The sequence below is a fragment of the Bufo gargarizans genome, chromosome 2, assembly GCF_014858855.1.
Source record: "Bufo gargarizans isolate SCDJY-AF-19 chromosome 2, ASM1485885v1, whole genome shotgun sequence".
Taxonomy (NCBI): Eukaryota; Metazoa; Chordata; class Amphibia; order Anura; family Bufonidae; genus Bufo; species Bufo gargarizans.
In genome coordinates, this window is record NC_058081.1 from 107,398,169 (window position 1) to 107,422,138 (window position 23,970).

The 23,970-nt window shown below is 42.4% G+C and overlaps 1 protein-coding gene across 1 annotated transcript in view; it reads left to right on the top strand.

The window, feature by feature from the left end:
• The window catches only part of MEGF11 (multiple EGF like domains 11), a 344,912-nt gene that overhangs the window by 202,459 nt on the left and 118,483 nt on the right, over window positions 1-23,970 (top strand). The window contains exons 6-7 of the mRNA XM_044283159.1: window positions 5,768-5,980; window positions 12,350-12,524. Of these exons, the coding sequence (XP_044139094.1) occupies window positions 5,768-5,980; window positions 12,350-12,524 (388 nt within the window). The remainder of the gene's footprint in view (window positions 1-5,767; window positions 5,981-12,349; window positions 12,525-23,970) is intronic.

Genomic DNA, 23,970 nt, shown 5'->3' on the forward strand with positions numbered 1-23,970 from the left:
ATTTAATTTCCAGTTGCTGCATCCTTCTGGCTGATAAAGCCTTAACCACTTGCATCCTGCCAGCTGTACGTAGGTAGAAGGAGATATGCGAAGACCAAGGCTTAGCCAGGCACAGGTAGGACATCTGGCTCGAGGGCAGTCGTTTTTACATTGGTTTACTAGAGCTGTCCAAATGTTGGCCAGACATTGACCTTTCCAGATACACCTGCTTTTCTGGAAAACTTTAGAGACTGAAGGGTCTAGCGTTATATTACAATCACAATGAATGACTTAGGTTGCAGAATACTAGAAGCACCACTAGATTTCAGCTGCGCATATAGGAATTGAAGATATGACATCTTTAGTAACCCGTCATATTCGTTTTTTTCACCATTAACCCTGCCAATGGCGTCATTCTGGATATTCTACAGTATATTTTACCAGATATTGATCTTCTCTTCGCCCCAAGGGTGTACTAATCCTTTATTAATGTCACCCGCGGAGCAGGCAGCAGAGCAGAAAGTGTTAAGCGAGACTTGTCCTTGCTCTGGATAACAAGTGATTAGTATTCCGCTTGCAGTTCCTGGACCCCAGCCCATGCCGGGATATGCTCCCCTGGCCCCCGGAGAGGTCTCCTTCCCAGCATGTGCTCTGCACGGCCGGATGACTGGATAGAGCAGTTCACTTTGAGAATAATACACCTGGAGCGGCACATAGGACATGCTATAAATTATCATTAACAAGCCCCTAAAACTGACACTTAGATGAATCCATGGGGAAGAGCTCCTCGATTTCTCCTAGGCTTTTCCCAAAGAGTTAATTCTATCGTATAGATAGCTTGTTTCTGTAAAGCAAGCTTATTTTTCCCCAGCAGTGTCAGAGGCAGCCATTTCTGTGTATCTGTGCCAGATCTCAGCAGGTGTGAGCTTTGCTGGTCACACTCCCCGTACAGACAGAATGAGGCAGGCTGGCGTGCCAGGCACGGTGCACACAGGAGGCGAGCAGTCTCAGCATCTGATCCCATGCGCACAAAGACCTCGTCAATAGCAGAAACTCACAGAAAGTTCTGTTTATAGAGAGCAGCGCAGGGGCGCGCAGCTAGGTGTACACGAGTTTACATAACAGCTCTTTTAAATAATAATAAAAAATAAAAAAAATACTTGTGATCATAGAGGGACCGATACGCCGGAGATATTCTTCCTGCGGTTAGCGGTACATGGAAAGAATTTAGTGACGGCGTATGGAAAGAATTTAGTCATCAACTAATATTCACCATTTTCCGCGAGCTAGAAATACAGAAGCCATCGGCTGATGACTACATGCAGGGGCAGCCATATTGAGAAATGCTTTCATTGATTAATAAGAGTATGGGGGCTGTACCTCCATCATTCATTTTTCTAGGTCTTGGATAATCAACTTCATGTCAGTTATGTTATTGGCTTTTAGTAAATTGACAATCTGAACAAGTTAAAGGGGTTGTCTCACTTCAGCAAATGGCGTTTATCATATAGAGAAAGATAATACAAGGCACTTACTAATGTATTGCTATTATATATGCACTGCTTGTATCTAGGGGCTACGACCACCCTGCAATCCAGCAGCAGTGGCCGTGCTTGCACATTGTAGAACAAAGTACCAGCCTCTGTGCGCTCCCACAGTCCAGGCCACCAGAGAGGCCGACACTTTGTCCTATAGTGTGCAAGCACGGCCACCGCTGCTGGATTTGCAGGGTGGTTGTAACCATGGAAACGGGCAGGGGACAATGTGATGGAAAAATGAATCCAGCCAGCAAAGGAAGCAATATGGATAATAGCAATACATTAGTAAGTGCCTCTTATTAACTTTTGCCACTTGCTGAAGTGAGACATCACCACTGAAGAAAACCTGTTGCCGCAACAGACCTCTTTAGATTATGGTGTAATACTGATGTCCTGATACCCTACAGGGGACTACTGCATACAGCAAGGGTCCTGCCAATCAAAAGGCTGGTAAATAGTTCATCACATATGCCTCTCTGACACTGGTAGCACTTTTCAGGGACACTAACCACAACTGGTAATACCCTGATGGAGCTTTATTGCAGTCTGCAGGCAATTCATTCACATCTGGGGATTAGTAGGAATCGATTCGCTCTTCTCTACCTCTGATTAGTCCTTTTGCATCTAATTTAGAATCTGCATCCACATCTCAGCAGCGCCTTACAAGTCGTTCCATTGTGTGTCTCCCATACTGAGCATCAAGAGAACTTAGGCTACTTTTACACCAGTGTTTTTGCTGGATCCGGCCGGGTTCAGCAAAAACAATTCCGTTACCGATAATACAACCATCTGCATCCGTTATGAACGGATCCGGTTGTATTATCTTTAACATAGCCAAGACGGATCCATCATGAGCTCCATTGAAAGTCAATGGAGGATGGATCCGTTTTATACAGGATATTGTGGCAGAAAAAACAGATCTGTACCCATTGAGGGGTCATGCATTGGGGTTCATGCTGGATCCGTCTTGCTCAGGATCCCAGGACGGAAATAAAACTACGACATGTTGGAGCATTCCGTTCTGCTCAGTTCAGTTTTGGCCCCATTGACTATGAACTGAAGCGTTTTTTTCTAGTATTTAGACCCCATGATGGATCTCCATAGTGGAAAACTAAAACGCTAGTGTGAAAGTAGTCTTAAAAGGGTTTTCCACGACTTTTATACTAATGACCTGTTCTCAGGATAGGTTACCAGTATTTGATAGGTGGAGCACCGCTGCCTCCTCAGACAGCTGATCGGCGGGGGTTCCGGGTGTCAGACTCCCACCCATCAGATACTGGTGACCTATCCAGAGGAGGTCATCTGTATTAAAAGCTCAGAAAAAAAGCTTTAAATTAAGAATTCGCAAGGACTTAAATGCCATTGAGACAATAAAAAAGAAGTTCCATTTAAGGCTACTTTCACACTGGCGGTTTGGCTTTCCGTTTGTGAGATCCGTACAGGGCTCTTACAAGCGGTCCAAAACGGATCAGTTTGCATTCTAATGCATTCTAAATGTAAAAGGGTCCGCTGCAGCGTTTTGGTGTCTGTTTGATTAAACTGAGTCCGTCCTGGCACACAGTGTAAGTCAATGGGGATGGATCCGTTTTCTCTGACACAATCTGGCACAATAGAAAACGGATCTGTCTCCCACTGACTTTCATTGGAGTTCATGACGGATCCGTAATACAAACAGATCCGTTCATGACGGATGCATGCGGTTCTATTATTGTAACGGATCCGTTTTTGCAGATCCATGACGGATCCGCCCAAAACGCGAGTGTGAAAGTCGTCTAATAGTTCAGGGTAAATCTTATGGTGGAACATGGTGAGGCTTTAAAAGGTTTATTTCCCTTTATGGGAATACACAGGGTTATTTGTATCAAGAGGATTGGTGATTGCTTTTCTCCTTGATAAGAAGGAGCTCATGTGGATACATAAATTACTACAACTCCTTCCACTTGGTTTAAATATTGATTCAGAGGTTCACACCGTCTTATAAGTAATTGAGGTTATGTATGGAGACACATGCACACATGTTTTATTATCATCATCACCTTTTTTGTCTTGACGCATGGTTATTAATTGATGTTAAGTTGTGTGTATTTAAATGATTCTTGCTCGCGCTCGTGATAGAACTGTTGTGCTGATGGAATTACAGCGAATGAAGAGAGCATAGCCAAGCCAGGCATAAAATTAGGCTGTCTATGCACAGCACAATATTGTGTCTGAAAGGAAGATCAGGCCAACCATGTAGATTAGAGAGAAACATTTGCAAATGTGTGTAGGACATTGTCAATTATACAACAAAAACATTGAAATAAACTAATATTTTTTTTTAAATATACTAAGAAATTGAAAAACAAATTGATGAGTGACTGACATTTCCTCCATGAAACTTAAGAACCTAAAATGCATCTGACAACTGTAAGGTCTTCAGGATAAATTCTGACGTTTTCCAGGAACCCTTTTTTTGGCTGCATCGTTTAAAGGGCATCTGTCAGCAGGTTTGTACCTATGAAACTGGCTGACCTTCTGCATGTGTGCCTGGTAGTTGAAGGCATCTGTGTTGGTCCCATGTTCATACGTGACTACATTGCTGAGAAAAATAAAGTTTCGATATATGTAAACTACCCTCTAGGAGCAATTGGGGTGTTGCCGTTACACCTAGAGGCTCTGCTCTCTCTGCAACTGCCGCACCCTCTGCACATTGATTGAAGAGGTGTGTCCCAGCACAGTCTGATACTGGAAGCACTGATTGGACAATGGCAGATACACCCTCCCAAACCAATAACACTCAGTTGTCAATTCATTCATAAACATGAGAAGGAATACCAGAAGAATAATGCAGAATTATAAGAAAAGATTCTCCAGTATTGGTATTTCATAAAGACTTCCAGTATTTACCAAAACAGACATGTCAGACTTTTTAAGCATGGAAATATTCTTCAGTTTGTTGTAATAACCCTATATATACAGAATTGGGGAAAAGTTTTAGGCAGGCATGGAAACGAATACTTACTAAATAGAAGTGTTAACAGTTTATTTTTTATCAATTAACAAAATGCTAAGTGAATAGACACAGGAGAATTCTAAATCCAATCAATATTTGGTGTGATCAACCTTTACCTTCAGAACAGCATCAGTTTTTCTTGGTACATTTGGTTCCAAACATCTTTGCGAGCTAACCACAGATCTGTGGATGTAGGCTTGCTCAAATCCTTCTGTCTCTTCATGTAATCCCAGACAGACTGGTTGATGTTGAGCTCAAACACTTTGGAGCCAGATCACCATGTCCAGGACTCGTCGTTTTTCTTAGGGCTCATTCAGACGGCCATATGCTGTCCGCAAAAATACTGAATGCTATCCGTTTTTTGCGGATGTTTCATTTGTTTTGTGGAACCGTGGAATAGAAAAGGGCCCCATAGAAGTGAATGGGTCAGCATCTAATCCGCAAAAAAACGGATCCACATTTTTGCGGATAGCATATGGCCGTCTTAATGAGCCCTAAATGATATTGGCTGTATGTTTGAAATTGTCGTCCTGCCTCGCTTATATTTTTGAAAACACTCTTACGTTGCAGAATCTTTCCCACAGCTGCCTAAAACTTTTGCACAGTACTGTACAGTGAAACATCTACAAAACTCTACCCCCATACAAGCCTTAGTTTTCTGGTTTTTAAATTACCCTATATTCTGTGTATATTAGACTGCATATTTAGGGGACCACCCAATCGGGAGAATATTTCTCACTACATTTTGGATGGTCTTTTAAAGAAGTTTTCCCATATTTTACTTCCAGCAATTTGGTTCTTCTTTGGTGTTGTTAATTACCCCACATTTCTAGTTACAGTTTTATAGATTAGACCAGTAATGGCTAACCTCCGTCACTCCAGGTGTGGCGAAGCTACGACTCCCAAGATGTACACTTGCTTGACAGTCAAGCAAGTGTACATCTTGGGAGTTGTAGTTTTGACACAGCTGGAGTGCTGGAGATTAGCCATGATAGGATTAGACCCTGGAAAGGTTTTCCCCAAGAAAAGTTCTTGCAACTACTGTATATAATTACCCATCCAATGAATGTATTGTTAACAATTTGATAGGATTTGGGCTTGTGGGGTATAGATATTTTAATGATAAGGTAATAATGTGCCCTATAACGGGGTTTATATAACCCACATTTTTGGAAACACTCTGTTGATAAATCTACATTATTTGAGAATATTGGCAATTATGAGGCTTGATGACATTGTTCATTTCCATCATCTACAGGTGCCAAGAGGAATGCCCCGTCGGCACCTATGGTTACCAGTGTGCCGAAAGATGTGACTGCCAGAATGGAGCCAAGTGTTACCACATCAATGGTGCCTGTTTATGCGAACCAGGTTTTAAAGGAATCCTTTGTGAGGAGCGTGTGTGCGCCGAGGGATTGTATGGACTGAAGTGTAACAAGAATTGTCCTTGTAACCTGACCAACACTCGTGGGTATGTATAGTCTGCAGATGATAAGATATTCAGATATTTTTGTGGCTCAAGCAACAGCAGTTTGCTATAGGGAAATTCTTTATACTATCATCACCGCTCAAACCATGTGATAGTCGATATTACTACTAAATGTGCAGGCGGAACGCAATTGATATTACCCAATACTATTAAGGTATGGACACACATTCTGGCTCCTCACTCCTTCCCTTCCAGGCCTAGGTTGCTCCTTTGGGCTCCTTCGTTGTAAACATCTGGTTTGACATCACCTGCAGCCAATCACTGGTTGCAGTGGTGACCGGCATCACTTAGGTCATGACAAATGGTCACATGATGCAAGTAGATCCAGTCTCCACCCAAGGCCAGATGTTTACAATGAGAGACCCCAGAGGGGCAACCTAGGCCTGGAAGAGAAGGAGCGAGGAGCCAGCGCAGGGAAGCAGATAAGTGAGCTTCTCTTTACAGGTCTGGCCAAGTGTGTGTGTTGGAGGGGGTGGTATGTTGCAAAAAAGAAAAAACATTCTTGCACAACTGCTTTAATACTTTCTTTCCTTCTATGATCCACTGATTTTGGCTTCCAGAACTACACCCAGAAAACTGATCATGTGCCTGTACTCCTAGGGAAATGGGCAACTTGCTGGAGATATAATGACTGGAAGTCAATCAGATATGGCTGAATAGAATTTTTAAGATGACAAAAGAGCACATCCCAAGTACTGATCTGGTGAATTCATTTTAGGTTAATTATGCCGTTTGCAACCAAATTCAATCTACTGTGTAACATTAGCAATATATAGGTCAATTTTACTATCACTTAACAGTTGTAAAAAAAAAAAAAAAAGGAAGTGATCGCTCTGGAATTATTTGGATCTCTACATTGAATAATCCCTTCATGATGCTAAAGAATGGTTGAAACAGAGGATTGCGTTTTGGAATGGCCAAGTCAGAGTCCTAGGCTAGTGTCACACTATCAGTTCGAGTAAGCTGTTCTTAGAGGAACAGCCTGCCGGAGTTAATTGTGTCCAGCATAGCCAGATACTACCTTTCCCTGCCAGAGCCCATTGACTATAATGGGACTAAGCAGGGATATGACCTGTTTCTGGCATTAGTGCCAGTATTCAGTTGGACCAGAATTTCTGCTTGCAGCGGTATTTGTCTGGGCGAATCTCAGCACTAATGTTGGAACCAGGCCTGATCCCCACCGGGTCTCATAATAGTCAATAGGGCCTGGTCATGCTGTGGCAGTTTCCGGCTATGCCAGATACAATTAACTCAGACAGGCTGTTTATTTACCGAAACTGCCGGAACAGTTTAGCACTAGGGTGAAACTAGCTTTAGGGTCCATTCACACGTCCTGTTTTTTTTCATCCTGAAAAACGGTCCGTTTTTTGCGGATCCGTTGTTCCTGAAAATGTTTCCGTATGTCATCCGTTTTTTGCGGATCCGCAAAAAACGGACACATGTATACATTTCAATAATCAAATAAAGTTGTTTGGATTTCTTTGAAAAAAAATTGAAGAAAAAAAAAAAAAAAAAAAAAAATTTGTTATGTGTTTCCAGGAACGGAATCCGCAAAAAACGGATGACATACGGAATGACATCCGAATGTCATCCGTTTTTTGCGGATCCATTGACTTTGTATTGTACCAGGATCCGATTTTTCAGGACAAGAATAGGACATGTTTTATATTTAAACGGACATGCGGAACGGAACAACGGAAACGGACAGCACACATTGTGCTGTCCGATTTTTTCCAGGACCCATTGAAAATGAATGGGTCCAGATCTGGTCCTGATCTGTTCCTGAAAAAACGGAACAGATCAGGAAAGAAAAAACGGACGTGTGAATGGACCCTTATCCTTATGGAGATCCTGTGGAAGGACATATTGATAAGCTGAAGCACATTTGCAGAAAGGAATTGAGGTGATTGCTGGAACATAGTGGAAATATTAAAATGTGACTTTTATTTCATATCCCGTAAAACAACTATGATGTATTGTCCCACCTACATAAATGCCTATTTTCTAGTATTTTTTCAGGTTGTTAGGGAAGGATAATTAACCAGCAAATGGGCAATGTACTCTGTGGGTGCCTTATATAGTGTTTAATGTCCCACTGAGTTTGAATTCTTTCACAAACAGCAAAGAAAACCATGACATACTATACTCTTAATCACGGTAAGTGTTTATATATTTTACACTCTTATATAGCACCAACATATTCTGCAGCACTTTACAGACATTATCATCACTGTCCCCAGTGGAGCTCACAATCTAAGGTCCATATCACTATGCCTTTGCAGTGTAGAAGAGCAGTGTTGGATTTGAACCCCAGACCCCAGCTCTACAAGGTACCAGTACTAACCACCGAGCCACCATGCTGCATTGTCTTAACTGGGTCTACCCATTGTAAGGGTTATCTTTCTTTCAGGGGATCATCCTCACAGATTTCTTCACGGACACCCGGTTTAAGGTCCAAACAGTGCATTTATTGTTGCACACCAGCAAAAGCAGAACAACAAAACAATAAACACTCACCCGTCCAAGCTCTCACTAATACATTAATGTCCCTGACTCTCCTATTAGGTACAATTCACACCCTGTGAACCATTGCGGCTTTCCCAGCTAATGTCTCACAGCCTCCTGGCACAGTACACCCACTGTCTCAAGTCTAATACCTTTATGGGGTAGTGTGGCCCAGTAGTCCTCCCGACTCTGGCCGTGCGACCGCCGCTCCAGCAAGCGTCACTGGGTCCCCCAAACTTCAGGCTATCGCCTAGCCTCGTGGTCCCTCAGCCAACCCAGCTGAGACTGTTGACACAGAGCCTCACCAGGACTCTGCTTCACAAAACACTCCCCAGATGACATACTGGGAGGCACTTTATGCCGGCCTGATTACAGCAGGCTTCACCTACGATCACCTCAGGTAGAAGGGAATACCTGTGCAGGAAGGGTGTGGATTGGCAGATCCCACTGCCAAGCTTAACCGCCAATCCAATTAAAATCCAGCCCACAATTAATAAACGACACTGTCTAAGCAACCTATGTTTTACTGAGACCACTGCCACTCTCTGGATTTTAGTTGTCTCACCCACCTGAGGTACCTGAGTGGGACATACACGCCTTCCAGCACTGTTCACATTACCACACCATGCATTGATTAGTGTCCCATCCACATAATCCTCCTCAGTACAGTTCAATTGTAAAGCATTGAAGGATACTCCTTTTGGGGGTAAATAGACAATCACCATCTTTAGTGGTGATTATCTACCACCACTGTACCCCCAATGATACTGCTGATAACAGGTTTTTAGATAATGCTGATAACAATTTTAATCACTGGTTAGAAGATAACCACCACTCAGTAATGATTATCAAACAGCTGTCGATAATTACGCCCTACGGTGTACACTGAGTAACATCCTTAGAAGGACAGTCAGATATACTGTCCCAACAGGTTTCCTCCAAATGTTCTATTATGAAAGAGAACAGTCTACATGGTATTCACTCTAGTAGCATCCGACCACTCCAAGCTGATAACAGTTGATAAGATTAGGTGGATGGGACACGAATCATGAAATGAGTGGGCCCATCTTAACACATACTATGATAAGGAGTATTGTATGTTACAGTCCTCTTGGCTTTTATTGAGGAATACACACTCAGTGGGACACTAATGGTGGGTTTACACATCTCAATAGTGGGCAGATCATAAGGGACGAACGTTCCTGCAAACGACAATCTGTCCGTCTAAAGGTGCAGCGAAACACCCGTTCATGGGTAAAACTGTTGTTCGTCCAGACAAGTAAATTATCGTTTTTGGGAAATAGATCTTGCTGTGTCCACAACGATCTGCTGCACAGAAACGGTGCAGCTGTATGAGGACGAGGGATCGCAGTAGCCATCACTCGTTCTCCTACTGTGGAGGTGATTGCTGCGTGTAAATGCATCGCTTCCCCACCACTGAACAAGAAGCCCCACCACTGCACCTCGCCTTGTGTAACCCCATTACCACTATGTTAGGGCACCCACAGACTACATCGCCGGTGAGACAATATATTATAGTTGTTTTATGAGATATGAAATAAGAGTTAACTTTTAATATTTCCACTACGTTCTGGTTGAATCAGTAGACAGTGGGATGCAGTTGAACACTGCCATCCTGGATATTTCTATGTCTGCTATAGGAGGTTTTCCAGGGTATAATATGTAATGGCTTACTTCCTTTTTCTCCCAGTTCTAGGTTTACTCAATGTGCTCAACAACAGACAAGAAAGGCACCACTATCTGTGCGTTATTAGTTAGATTATTTTTTTTAATTTTTTATTATCTTTATTAATATATCAAAACAGATTACACAAAAAACTAAATTTTGAGTAAACACTCAGCATAGTTAATAACTTTTTTTAACTAACATAGTTAACTAACTAAAAAGTTTAGTTAGATTATTACCACAATGCAGAAATCCAGGCGATTCCAAAAGTTTCACTTCCTATTTCTTTCAACTGTATATCCATGAGCCCATTATGAAGGACATTATTTGTTCTAAGGACTTTACAAAATATCAGGGGACATTCATTACGTGTGGAGGAAAGGCAATTTAGACATCGGTACAGGAAAGGATTCTCTACAGTTACAGTAGTCACATTATGGAATACCCTACCCCAATGGCAGATACTATGTCAGTATGTAAAAACAGGATGAGACTCCTATCTAAATATTGCTATGTTTGACCTCAGCCAGTAAAGCTGGTCTTAAAGGCTATGTACACCTTTTTATGAATAAAATCATATTTTCAATTGGTCATTAGAAAGGGTTAACTGTTTTTCTAACTGTGTGACTTTCACTTTGTGTCATCTAATAACCCCTATCTCTAAACTACTAAGAGGCCATAAACACTTATTTAAGCCACATTCTTATCAGTGAGATAAGGATTGAGCTATAATGAGTGTTTATAATGTGAGAGAGCAGAGATAAGGAGCCCGTCAGCTCCCCAGATGACGGAAAAGGAAAAAAGGATTTCATATTGTTAATAAAGACCAATTGAAAAAATGTTTTTTTGGCTCAAAATAAGTACAATGCAATAATAAAAAATAAGGCCCCCGAAGGTGTACATAGCCTTTAAACCTTAGATAGCTGCGGCTGAATGCTAGTTCGACCAACAGTTATCTTTCTGACTCCCCTATAGTTATATACATATAAGCTTGGTTTGGCCAAGTGTGTCTGTGCTTACAGTGGGAAGAGAGGGGCAAGCCGCTGCCAGACACCTCTAATGGCTTATCTCCTGGGAGAACAAAGGGATCCAGTGAAAAAATCTAGTTTCTCCAATCCTCTGTCCCGTCGTCATCTGTTGGGGGAAAGTGAGGAGCTCCCCATACACATGAGATTGTTGATGGTCAGCCCCTTTCACTTCAATGGAGACATAAGGGCTCTTTCACACGAGCGGATCCCGTGCGTGAAAGACAGCCAAGCCCCGTCCCGGACAGCAGAGACACGGAGCAGTAACATGACTGATAATGCTCCGTGCCCCTCTGTGACCTTTTTACTACAAAATCACAGTGACAACTTTATCTCACTGTGATTTTGTAGTAAAAAGGTCACAGAGGGGCATGGAGCATTATCAATCATGTTAATGCTCCGTGTCTCTGCTGTCCGGGACGGGGCTTGGCTATCTTTCACGCAGCGGATTCCACGCACGGGATCCGCTCGTGTGAAAGATCCCTAACAGAGATGATGCTCTTTTTAGAATAAAGCAGCCATATTTTTCTAATCCTGGACAACCCCTTTAACTGCTTTTGCCAGTTTCAGTGATATTTTCTTCTGAGACCACAGGCTATTCCCACTGTGAATAAACTAGTCTCCTCCAGATCCGGAAATGTAAACTGTCAAACCTCTTCCATCCACTGCAAACCGTGCGGCTAAGAAATGATTCATTAAAAACTCTTAAAGACTCTATAATGAGTCATTGGAATGACAGACGCTGGATTGGTAAATTGAATCCACTGGTTAAAGATTGCATTTATTATCAGATTTGTGTGGTGTGTGTTTTTTATTTCTTTTTTTTGTCGTTCAGTTGAATTTGTGTCTTTCCTCTGAGCAGGACAAGGATCCTCCAGATGTTCTTCCTTTTTCTTAGTGCTTGCATTATGTGGCTCAGCTCCTCTTTGCAAAATAATCCCTCACTTTCTCTATACGGTACATTTAAATAATAGATTTTTCCCCCCAAGGAGCTGGGTTACACAACAGATGAATGAATTGCAGGGAGTAGGGTCCAGCCTCACCGGCCGCTGACACCACGATGTATGGTTTTAATTAGTTCTCCCGCACGCCGCACAGCTCCATGCTGACACGTCTCTCTCTCTTCTCTCTCAGATGCCACCCACTGTCTGGGGAGTGCACCTGCAGGGCAGGTTGGAGTGGCCTGTACTGTGAAGAACCCTGCCGGCCTGGCTTCTACGGGGAAGGCTGCCAACAGCTGTGTGCCTGTTACAATGGAGCTGACTGTGATGGGATGACAGGGAGATGCCTTTGTGCTCCGGGATACACAGTAAGGCAGATCCAAGGGTCACTTTAAAGTTGTTTGTTTCTTCTGTACTCCTTGGGTAATAAACCGGATAATTTTAGCACCTGTACATCTGAGACCGCAGATTTCTGCCTTTTTACGTCATTGTCTAGTTACCACATATAACATAGCATTTAGGTATAATGACAGCTTTCCTTCAGCATTGTACATTGTGTTTTCATTGTATTCTATAGATTGCGGCTTAGAAGCGGCGTTCTCTAAACTGCTCGGACAATAACTTTCTTCATAAGATTTTATCTGGCATTTTCCAATTACTACACATTTCTGTCATGCTCCCTTTTTTCTATTGTTTATGCCTTTAGTACTTTTTTGCCTTGTATATTATTTAGTACAGGAGAGACAATATCATAAGGATTTATTTGGCTTTGAGCTAATTTTCCCTATTTATATGGCGACAGCTTATTTTCTTACATCTTTTTCCTGCAGGTTGCCTTCGGGGAGATAAGAGGCTTGATAATTAACCTATGCAGGCTTTGTAACTTTGTAATCCATTGGTCTCCTGGGGAGGGTTTAAATTGGTGAGATTGGGGTTTGAAATCTCTAATTAAACAACCCCTGATGTTAAACTTTGACAAATTTACCCCCAGCAGGGTCCTATTCAGGAACCTCAGCTACTGCAATATAGGACATAGCAGACTATGCGGCGATGTTGTAGCAGATTGCGTAAATCCAAAATGTCTTGGATTAAGACAAATAATGCACTGAGCGCATGATAGCTGAACCAAGGAGGATACAAGCATACCTCCTGGCTTCGGTTGCCATCTCGTGTCTGGCACCGGTTAATTGAATTTTAGATTGCAAGCTCTGGTATTTGTTTTTGTCTCTCACTTTTAAAAAATAAATGAGCCTTCAGAGTCCATGTCCCCCCCCATGACCGCAGCCTCATTAGTTCTTGTAAAGAGCCTGCCCCCCCTTCCCTTAACAAGTCCGAAGTGCAGGACACTCATGTTTATTTGCTAAGCTCAGCTGCTGGCTCAGAAAATGCTGCAACGGCAGAAAAATATCCACATCGGCCCACGGAGTTCAAATGCCACCGTGCTGCGAGAGTCTCAGGAGCAGGGACTGGCTGTACTGGCCTGAGTCTTCACAAACATTCACTGGCAGTACCATCTGCTGTGCACAAATATATCGCTGCAATGGGCTAATCTGCTGCCTCCCCTTGTTATTATTTGCGAGATATCATTGTCAGCCTGATCTGATTCCTGCACATCTGCGCGATGCCGCTGTAGTCACTGGGGTGCTGCTCCACCAGCTATGTTACTTAATTGTCATTCTCTGTTGTGCCACTGTAGCATAGCAGTAAGATACTTTCATTGTAACATGCAATCACTTTGTCAGAGAAGATCCATCTCTATTTAGAGGGTGATTCACGTCTATTGTAAAACTCTTATTGTCAATTTTCAGGCTTTTGAGAGGCAGATCTGATCTCCAGGTGTCCTGCAGGAACGAATGCCGCAATTACTGTTGGAATGGTTCAACCCCCTGTGATACGGGGGATAATTTGCCATGATGAGAATGATGCCATTGGATTTTCTCTATGGCTAGATCAGTACACTAAAGATCATGTCATTAGCAGGGATGAGCCAATCAACCTGCCAGATACGCCAGTTTGCTAGCCTATAGAATACAACAGGGCAATCGATTTGCAGATGATTTGTTTAGATTCCTTGAAAGGAAATCACTAACGCATCCAATCAATTTGCCTGATGTATCCTAACAGCTAGCGGATCACAAATAGGGGCTTTCAATTTGCTAAGGCCCGGTCACACACAGATTGATTTGGCCTAAGGGGTGACTGAATCATTTGTTGTCTAAGCAGAGCCATCCATGTGGTCAGCAGACGGTGCCTCCGCAAGACAGTCTGGTGACTGCAGTTTTTGGCAGCGCCTAAATGTAATATAATGAATTTCTGCTTCATTATTGACGCCGATGTCTGTCTAACGTTAAAGGGGTTTTCCAGGCTCCTGGTATTGATGACAGATCCTCAAGACAGGTCATATATATCTGATCAGAGGGGGGTCCAACTCCCTGCACCCCCACCCATCAGCTGACCCCTGCGGCATCCGATGCCGGAACTAGCGCTGTGAATGGAGCAGGAAGCACAGCTCTGTTCACAGTGTAGTGGCCTTGCTGGGTTACATTCATTTCAATGGGAGCTGAGCTGCAGTACCCGGCACGGCCACTACACTGTGAGCGGAGCTGTGCTTCCTACTCCATTCATAGTGCTAGTTCCAGCACCGCAGCTGATTGGTGGGGGCGCAGGGTGTTAAACCCCCACCCATCAGATATATAGGACCTATCCTGAGGATAGGTCACCAATATCAGGAGCCTGGAAAACCCCTTTAGAACAGGACATTGTGGCCATGGTGGGGGCCATTTAGTGATATTTAGTTAAGTTATCCATAGAATATGACTTTGTCTTAGAGGTAGGATACTAGAATCCATTCATCACTAACCATAGATATTTCAAGAAATGTATTTTATATCTGGGAGTTGTAAAAGGCTATGGACACCTTTTGTGGCATTTTTTATTGCAGTGACTGCATTTGCACCATTTGCCTGTATTCTGGAACGTTGTACCGGTCGCCACTAGCAAGTGAGTTCTCCAGGGTGAATTAAGCAGGTTACAGGGGACGTGTTTCAGTCTGTTCCAAGCCTTTATCATCTGCAACACACACACAAATATATATATTCTCCTCCACATGCACTGCTACTTTCAAAGCAGAGAGCTGACCAAATCTGGTTAAGGCTGCTTTCACACCTGCGTTTAGGTGCGGATCCGTCTGGTATCTGCACAGACGGATCCCACCTATAATGCAAGCGCTTGTATCCGTCAGAACGGATCCGTTTGCATTACTATGAACAAAAAAATATATATATAAGTTTTTAATTGCACCATATTGTGTCAGTAAAAACGCATCCGTCCCCATTGACTTACATTGTAAGTCAGGACGGATCTGTTTGGCTCCGCATCGTCAGACGGACATTAAAACGCTGCAAGCAGTGTTTTGGTGTCCGCCTCCAGAGCGGAATGGAGGCTGAACGGAGCCAAACTGATGCATTCTGAGCGGATCCTTATCCATTCAGAATGCATTGGGGCTGAACTGATCCGTTTTGGGCCACTTGTTGAGAGCCTTGATACGGATCTCACAGGCGGACCCAGAAACGCCAGTGTGAAAGTAGCCTAATTTGATCAGGCTAGCTGATTATAATAATAATAATCTTTATTTATATAGCGCCTGCATACTCAACAGCGTTTTAACTCTTTCTACCCCGGGCCAGTTTTCACCTTCCTGCCCAGGCCATTTTTTGCAAATCCGACATGAGTCACTTTATGTGGTAATAACTTTAGAACGCTTTTATTCATCCACGCCATTCTGAGATTGTTTTCTCGTGACACATTGTACTTCATGATAGTTATAGATTTGAGTCAATATATTTCACCCTTATTTAAGAAAAAATCCCCAATTTACCCAAAATTTTGAAAAATTTGCAATTTTAAAAATTTCGATTTCTCTGCTTTTAAAACATAAAGTGAAACGTCATGAAATATTTATTACTTAACATTCCCTATATGTCTACTTTGTGTTACGGACCATTTCAGGTCTGAAGTCACTTTGTGGGGCTTACATAGTGGAAACCCCCCTCCCCCATAAATGACCCCATTGTAGAAAGTACACCCCTCAAGCTACTCAAAACTGATTTTACAAACTTTGTTAACCCTTTAGGTGTTCCACAAGAATTAGAGGAAATTTCAAAATTTCACTTTATTGGCAGATTTTTTTTCTTTAACACATTGAGGGTTAACAGCCAAACAAAACTCAATATTTATTACCCTGATTCTGTGGTTTACAGAAACACCCCACATGTGGTCGTAAACTGATGTAAGGGCACACTGCAGAAGGAAAGGAACACCATATGGTTTTTAGAAGGCAGATTTTGCTGGACTGGTTTTTAGATGCCATGTCCCATTTTAAGCCCCCCTGATGCACCCTTACAGTAGAAACTCCCAAAAAGTGACCCCATTTTGGAAACTAGGGGATAGATCCAGTTTTATTGGTACTATTTTGGGGTACATATGATTTTTAATTGCTCTATATTACATTTTCGGTGAGGCACGTTTTTATTTTTTACAACATTCATCTGATAGGGTAGATCGTGTGCTATTTTTATAATACAGGTTGTTACGGACGCAATGATATCCAATATGTCTACTTTGTTTGTTTGTTTCAGTTTTACCTAATTTTTTTTTCAAAAATGCTTTATTATGTTTTTGTGTCTCCATTTTCTAAACACCTTATTTTTTTTACTTTTCTGCCGATCGTCTTGTGCAGGGCCTTGTTATTTTTTATAGAGCAGATGGTTATGGATGTGGCAATACCTAATATGTATACTTTTTCTTATTTATTTAAGTTTTACACAAAAATTGAATTTTTGAAACAAAAAAATTATGTTTTAGTGTCTCCATAGTCTGAGAGCTATAGCTTTTTTATTTTTTGACCGATTTTCTTAGGTAGGGTCTCGATGATGTTACAGTTTGATTGGTACTATTTTGGGGGTCTTACACCTTTTTGATCTCTTGGTGTTGCAATTTTTGTGATGTAAGGTGAAAATTTTTAAATTTTTTGTAACAATTATTTTATTTTATTTTTTTACGGTGTTCACCTGAGGGGTTAGGTCATGTGGTATTTTTATAGAGCAGGTTGTTACGGATGCATCAATACCTAATATGTCAATTATTTTAGTGTCTCCATTGTCTGAGTGATAGCTTTTTTTTTTATTTTTTTTTTTGACCAATTGTCTTAGGTAGGATCTAATTTTTTCCGGGATGAAGTGACGGTTTGATTGGTACTATTTTGGGGGAAATACGCCTTTTTGATCTCTTGGGGTTCCAATTTTTGTGATGTAAGGTGACAAAAATGGCTTTTTTTTATACAGTTTTAATTTTTTACGGTGTTCACCTGAGGGGTTAGGTCATGTGATATTTTTATAGAGCTGGTTGTTACGGATACGGCGATACCATATCTGTATACTTCTTTTATTTATTTCACTTTAACACAATAATTTGAAACAAAAAAAATGATGTTTTAGTGTCTCATGTTCTGAGAGCTATAGTTTTTTATTTTTGGAGCGATTTTCTTATGTTGGGGCTCATTTTTGCGGGATGAGGTGACGGTTTTATTAGTATCATTTTGTGGGACATACACCTTTTTGATCGCTTGGTGTTGCACTTTTTGTGATGTAAGTTTTTATTTTTATTTTTTTATGGTGTTTATCGGACGGGGAGGATCATGTGATATGTTTATAGGGCCGGTCGTTACATACTGGGCGATATCTAAAATGTGTGTTTTTTCTTTTTTCAATTTTTTCTTTTAAAATCAGGGAAAAAGTGGCAATTTTTTCTTTTTTTACTTGAAACTAATTTTTTTATTAAAAACGTTTTTTACATTTTTTTTTTTTTTACTGTATTGTAATGCATTTTCCTATTAGTGTATTACACAGAGTAATACACATACAGGTTGCCTAGGAGACCCAGCCTGAGGCTGGATCTCCTCGGCACCCGTAGAAGGCAGGTCCTGATGCCGTGCCAGCCATTGTGCAGCCTCTGTACACCCATCGGGTCCCTGCCAAAGCAGTGCTGGGACCCGATGGGCTCCTTCACTCACAGCAAACCCCTTCTATGTCGCGGTCAGCGCTGACCGCTGCATAGAAGGGGTTAATGCGCCGGCACATACAGCAGGGGTCCAACTAACGGGAACAGCCGATCAGCAGGCTGTAATAGTATGGGGCTGGGTGGCAAGTCACTTCCTGCGGCGCCGTACTATTACTGCGTTGGTGGGGAAGGGGTTAAAATCAGAGGGTTCAAGTGCAAACAGAGTCATAAATAACATTGCAACAAACAAGTCAACAATTAAAACAAGAGGAATGAGTGCCCTGCTCACAAGAGCTTACAATCTATGAGGAGATAGGGGGGGCGACATAAAAGGTAAAAAGTGCTTGTTTTGTACAATGTCCAGCCATCTTAATAGAATAGAGGAGTAGATTTTAGGCTGTATGAGCCGCGACTAGCCGAGATCTGTAGTGCTACTGAGTGCATGGGGTGTGAATATTTGGTGATGGATCAGGTTCAGAAGAATGATACTGAGTGGGAGGGGGGTAAATGGAGAATAGTTAGATCAGGGGATGTGATAGGCTAACTTAAAAAGATGTGTTTTTAGGGAGCACCTAAAATTGTGGTTGTTGTGAATTGCTTGGGGTATGGCATTCCAGGGCACTGGTGCAGCCCAGGAGAAGTCCTGGAGATTAAAGTGAGAGGTTCAGATTATTGTAAATATCAGTCGTAAATCACTGGCTAAACTGAGAGCATGGGTAGGATTGGTAGACAGAAATGAGGAAGGAGAGATATAGGGGGTGCAGCACTGTGCAGAGTTTTGTGGGTGAGAGTGAGCAGTTTAAATTGAATTCTGGGTGGTCATAACCGTGGATATGAGCAGTGTATAATGTGATGGAAAAATGAAACCAGCAAGCAAAGGAAGCAATATGGACAATAACAATACTTTAGTAAGTGCCTTGTATTATCTTTCTTTACATGATAAATGCCACATGCCAAAATGAGACAACCCCTTTAAGGCCAAAAGATTGGAGCATGGTGAGGACGAGGTGGTGGTCTGCAGTGTCATATGCTGCAGAGAGATCCAGAAGAATTAGTAAGGAATAGTCACCATTGTAACTTTAACCACTGTTAAATCTTCATCCATTTCTATCTTCTCCTCAGCGGCACTCATATAAGCTGAATTCTGAACAATTCAAAATAGATCAACTTTGATTTGATCAGATTTAGTTTAGTAGATCTTTCAGAACATAGTAAGGACTGAAAGCTAAGGCTTAGTTCACGTCTGCATTCAGCCTTTCTGTTCTCCTGCTGCGTCAGATTTGACACATAACTGAGCCGAACGGAGCCTACGGACCCCATAAACTATAATGGGGTCCGTTAGTTTTCCGCTCAGAGGAAGATTTTTGAAACGGAGAGAAAAGTCCTGTGTGCACAACATTTGTCTCTGCTTCAAAAACCTTCCACTGAGCGGAAACCTTATAGTCCATGGGTTCCGTAGGTTCCTTTCGGCTCAATTATGTGCCGAATCTGTCCTTTCCGTTCTCCTGCTCCTATAAGCATGAGAACGGAAAGACTGAACGCTGATGTGAACTCAGCCTAAGAGCTCTCTGAGCTCCAGTGATGGATTAACATACTGAAGCATTCTGCAGCTTGCTGTCTTCAGTATTTGAATATGTGCTGGCTACAAAAGAGCAACATTAAAAAAAAATGTGAAATGGGTATTTTATCTCATAATACAGGCAATGCAAAATGCAAAATAAATGAAAAATAAAAATTGGCCCAGAGTTGTCCATAGCCTTCTGTGGCTTCCTCTGTGGAATACTATAATGTCGTTTTTGGAAAAATGGAACAACTTTCCATATTATTATTACTAGTAATTTGTATAGCACTTTACATCATAAAGTTACAAAAATACAGTGAGTGGTACAGAGGAATGAAAACCATGTCTACAGGATTCAGTAGGTAAGAGCCCATCCCATAGGAGCTTACAATCTATAAGGAACAGGAGGAATGAACATGAGGTCAGAGGTTTAGGTTCACATCTGCGAAGGAGGTTCCAGCAGGAGCCTACATTGCAGATGCTGTCAGAAAAAATACTGCATGCAGCAGAATTTTGTCTGGTATTCACACTGGACACCAGATGGACCCTATAATTGTTAATGGGATCCGTCAGGCGCCGTCAATGTCCTGCGTATTCCGGATCCAGCGTTTCCAGTATTCTGTCCTATGCAGATATGCACTTAGCCTAGTAAGCAGCTGGAATTAGTTTTAGAAGACCGGGGAAGCACAAGAGAAGTCTTAGGTAGGCGTCATGCACACGACCCTATTTGTTTTCCACACCATTGGGGTCTCAAAAATGCAGACAGTGCACGGTGTGCTGTCTGCATCCGTAAGTCTGCATGTCTGTTCAGCAAAAAAATAAAACATGTCCTATTCCTGCCCGTTTAATGGACAAAAATAGGCATTTTGACAGCGGAGTGCGCAGACATTGCAGGATGCACATGACCGGTATCAGAGGTTTGCAAACTGCAGAACACATATGATCGCATGCATGAAGCCTTATTTATTTGCATGGACAATTATTCCATTATATCTTAAAAGAGTATTTGTGGATCTCTTCAGCATGACTTTCCTAACTCTGTTGAGTATTTTATTGCTTCCTGTCCTCTGTGGCTGCTGCACCCACCTCGTCCTCAGCCCCTAGGCTCCTGTGCATTACTTCTACTGCGCGTTCCTTCCTATCGGTCCTGTTTTGTGACATGTTCTCAGGCTTTGACTGTTCCTTGTACTATCCACTCGCCTCTCTTCTCTCTGTAGAAGTCTTCCTATGTTCCTACCTACCACTGACTAGATACTCAGTGCTGTGCCTTTTGCCTCCTATTCTTTCCCCCCTGCCAATCTCTAATGCTCTCTGCTTACTGCTTTTACCTCCTTTTAAATGAACTGCTTCATCTGATTCCCGTCAGTGTGTCTGTGGCCTTTACCTGGCCCTAATCAATGTCCCTTCACCTCCTTAATGAGGCTTTTATCTCCCTGATTTATTTCCAATAGGTCGCGTGTACGGCTGCCCGCTAATCCCAGTGACCTGTCATTCACTGCCCCCCCTGACCAGCAGGAGCTTGGCAGCCACTTCACATCCTCATTGCAACTGAAACTCTTCCTAATTAGAATTGGGCAAATGCCATGAGATGTCCCAGTTCCAGCTGTCCGGCCACTCCCAGTGAGCAGCTCGTCTACGCGCCTTGTGGCATCTAGATTTTTATGGCGCTGTCTCATCTGGTATCATGAAGGCGCAAGGTGAATTAGAAGCACTGGGAAAGTCTAAAAGGCCTCATTCACACTCGGAACCGTGATCCCGAAACACGCAAACTGCGTATGTCTATGCACAATGATACGTGTTCTGATTGAAAGCCAGGAATCAGTACTAAAGAGAGGAAAGGTATTCCAAATTTTCTTGGAAAAAACTCTGATTTCTGACGCTTATTGCGGTGGATCCACACGAGAATTAGCCCCCCCATTTGTCATTTAGTGGGGCTAATCAATGGCCTTTCCGTGACAAATCAGTGGAAATACAATAGCTAGCACTTTATTGCACAGCACATTTTTATTTTTTTCTTCGGGAGCCCCAAAAATTTGTGTGGAAAATTCCTGTTGCATGTGAACAGGGGTGCCAGTTCTGCATTCACATATATGGGATGTGGATTATGGTCGGATCTGAGTCAAATCCGTCTCAAGTCCGATTGGCTTAGAAATTCAGCCCCCATTATGTTATTTGTCTGATTGCATTTTCATTCCTTCTCTGGAAGTGAAATAGTTAAGTAGTAAAAATGTTTTTAATCTTTTTTAAAGGGGTTATGTAGCTTCAGCAAATAGCATATATTATGTAGAGAAAGTTAATACAAGCCACTTACTAATGTATTGTGATTGTCCATATTGCTTTCTTCACTGGCTGAATTCATTTTTCCATCACATTATACACTGCTTGTTTCCATGGTTACGACCATCCTGCAATCCATCAGTGGTGGTCGTGCTTGCACACTATAGAAGAAAGCACCAGCCTATGTACCGCCCTTTTTCATATAGTCTGCAAGCGCGGACCCCGCTGCTGGATTGGGGGGTGGTTCTAACCATGGAAACAAGCAGTGTATAATGTGATGGAAAAATGAATCCAGACAACAAAGGAAACAATATGGACAATCACAATACATTAGTAAGTGGCTTTATGATAAATGCCACTTGCTGAAGTGAGCCAACTGCTTTAAGTGTATCTATTACCAAAAACCTAGGTGACAACCATTTTAGCCATATGGGTTGTTACCCAGCAATTGGAAACATAAAATTATCTAGAAAGTCTGTGCTGTTTTATTTCCTCATCTTTTCCCCTTAAGTAATGGGTTGTAATTTATCTTTTCAGTAGAAAACCACCAAAACCACAAGCCAAACTGAACAAAAAGGCTGCAGTTCAGCACATCACCACTAGGTGGTGATACTCGTAGTCTATCAATCCAGACTATGTTACCATTAGAATTAAACATGAGCATTACAGTTGATGAGACACATATAATCTTATATTCTTCGGTATTTACCAGGAGTATATAATACCTGAAATGAATAGGAAACACTGCAATATAACAAGCTGGGCACATCCAGAACAATCTTCACCAAGATCCAAGATCATATTGCAGGGATCATAAGGTGGACACTGGATGTATTTCAGTTCACCAGATCAGTTTAGAGAAGGCATGGCCAACCTGCGGCTCTCCAGCTGTTGTAAAACTACAACTCCAACTGTAGGCTGAAAGCTGTAGACAGTCTGGGCATGCTGGGAGTTGTAGTTTTGCAACAGCTGGAGAGCCTCAGGTTGGCCATCCCTGGAGCTAGGTAATAAAAACTGTTCTGTATATGGCCAGCTCCATCTAATGAGAAACCTGCTCCATCTGCACCCTAAAAGTGGCCACGCACATTACTTAATTGTTGGCTAAACTCTGTCACCCCTCCCCCATAATGACTTTAACCATACAGTACCTCTCAAGTCCCAGTACCTCCAAGACAGTAAAGAGGGACAACTACGCACGTAGTACTCCGTGGCAATTCTTTCACGGTTAAACCATGCCCTTGACCCTGCCCAATCCCTGTCCATACACACCCAATCCCAGCTAGTCCCCCCCACATAGTAACAATGCCCCCTTAGTGCCATAGTGTCCCTAAAGAAGCCCCCTTAGTGCCTACACACACAATGTGTTTCTCTCTTAAGTGCATATGATATCCCCTTAAATGGGGTATTCTGGTTGTTAGAAGTTATCCCCTACACACACAGGACAGGGGATAACTATAAGATATGACCCACACCGATCATGAGAATGGGGGCCCTGTACCCCTTTCAGCCCCCCTGAAATGAACAAGGCGGGCATGCGTGCGGCCTCTCCATTCATTTCTGTGGGAATTCTGGAGATAGTGGAGCACTGTACTTGGGTATCTCCGGAATTCCCATAGAAATGAATGCGCATGTGCAACCGGCCGCTCCGTTCATTTCAGGGGGGCTGCAGGGGATATGGGCCCTAGTGATCTAACAGTAATCCCCTATCCCGTGGATAACTTCTTACAACTGGAATACCCCTTTAAGTGCACACCACACATGATTCTCCCTTAAGTGCCCCCCAACATAGTACGACACCCCCTTAAGTGCCCCACATCTAGTATGATGCCCCCTTTAGTGCCCTCACACACACAGTATGATGATGAGCCCTTAAAGTGTTACTGCCATTTCAGTTTATTAATAATACAGTGTAGGTACAG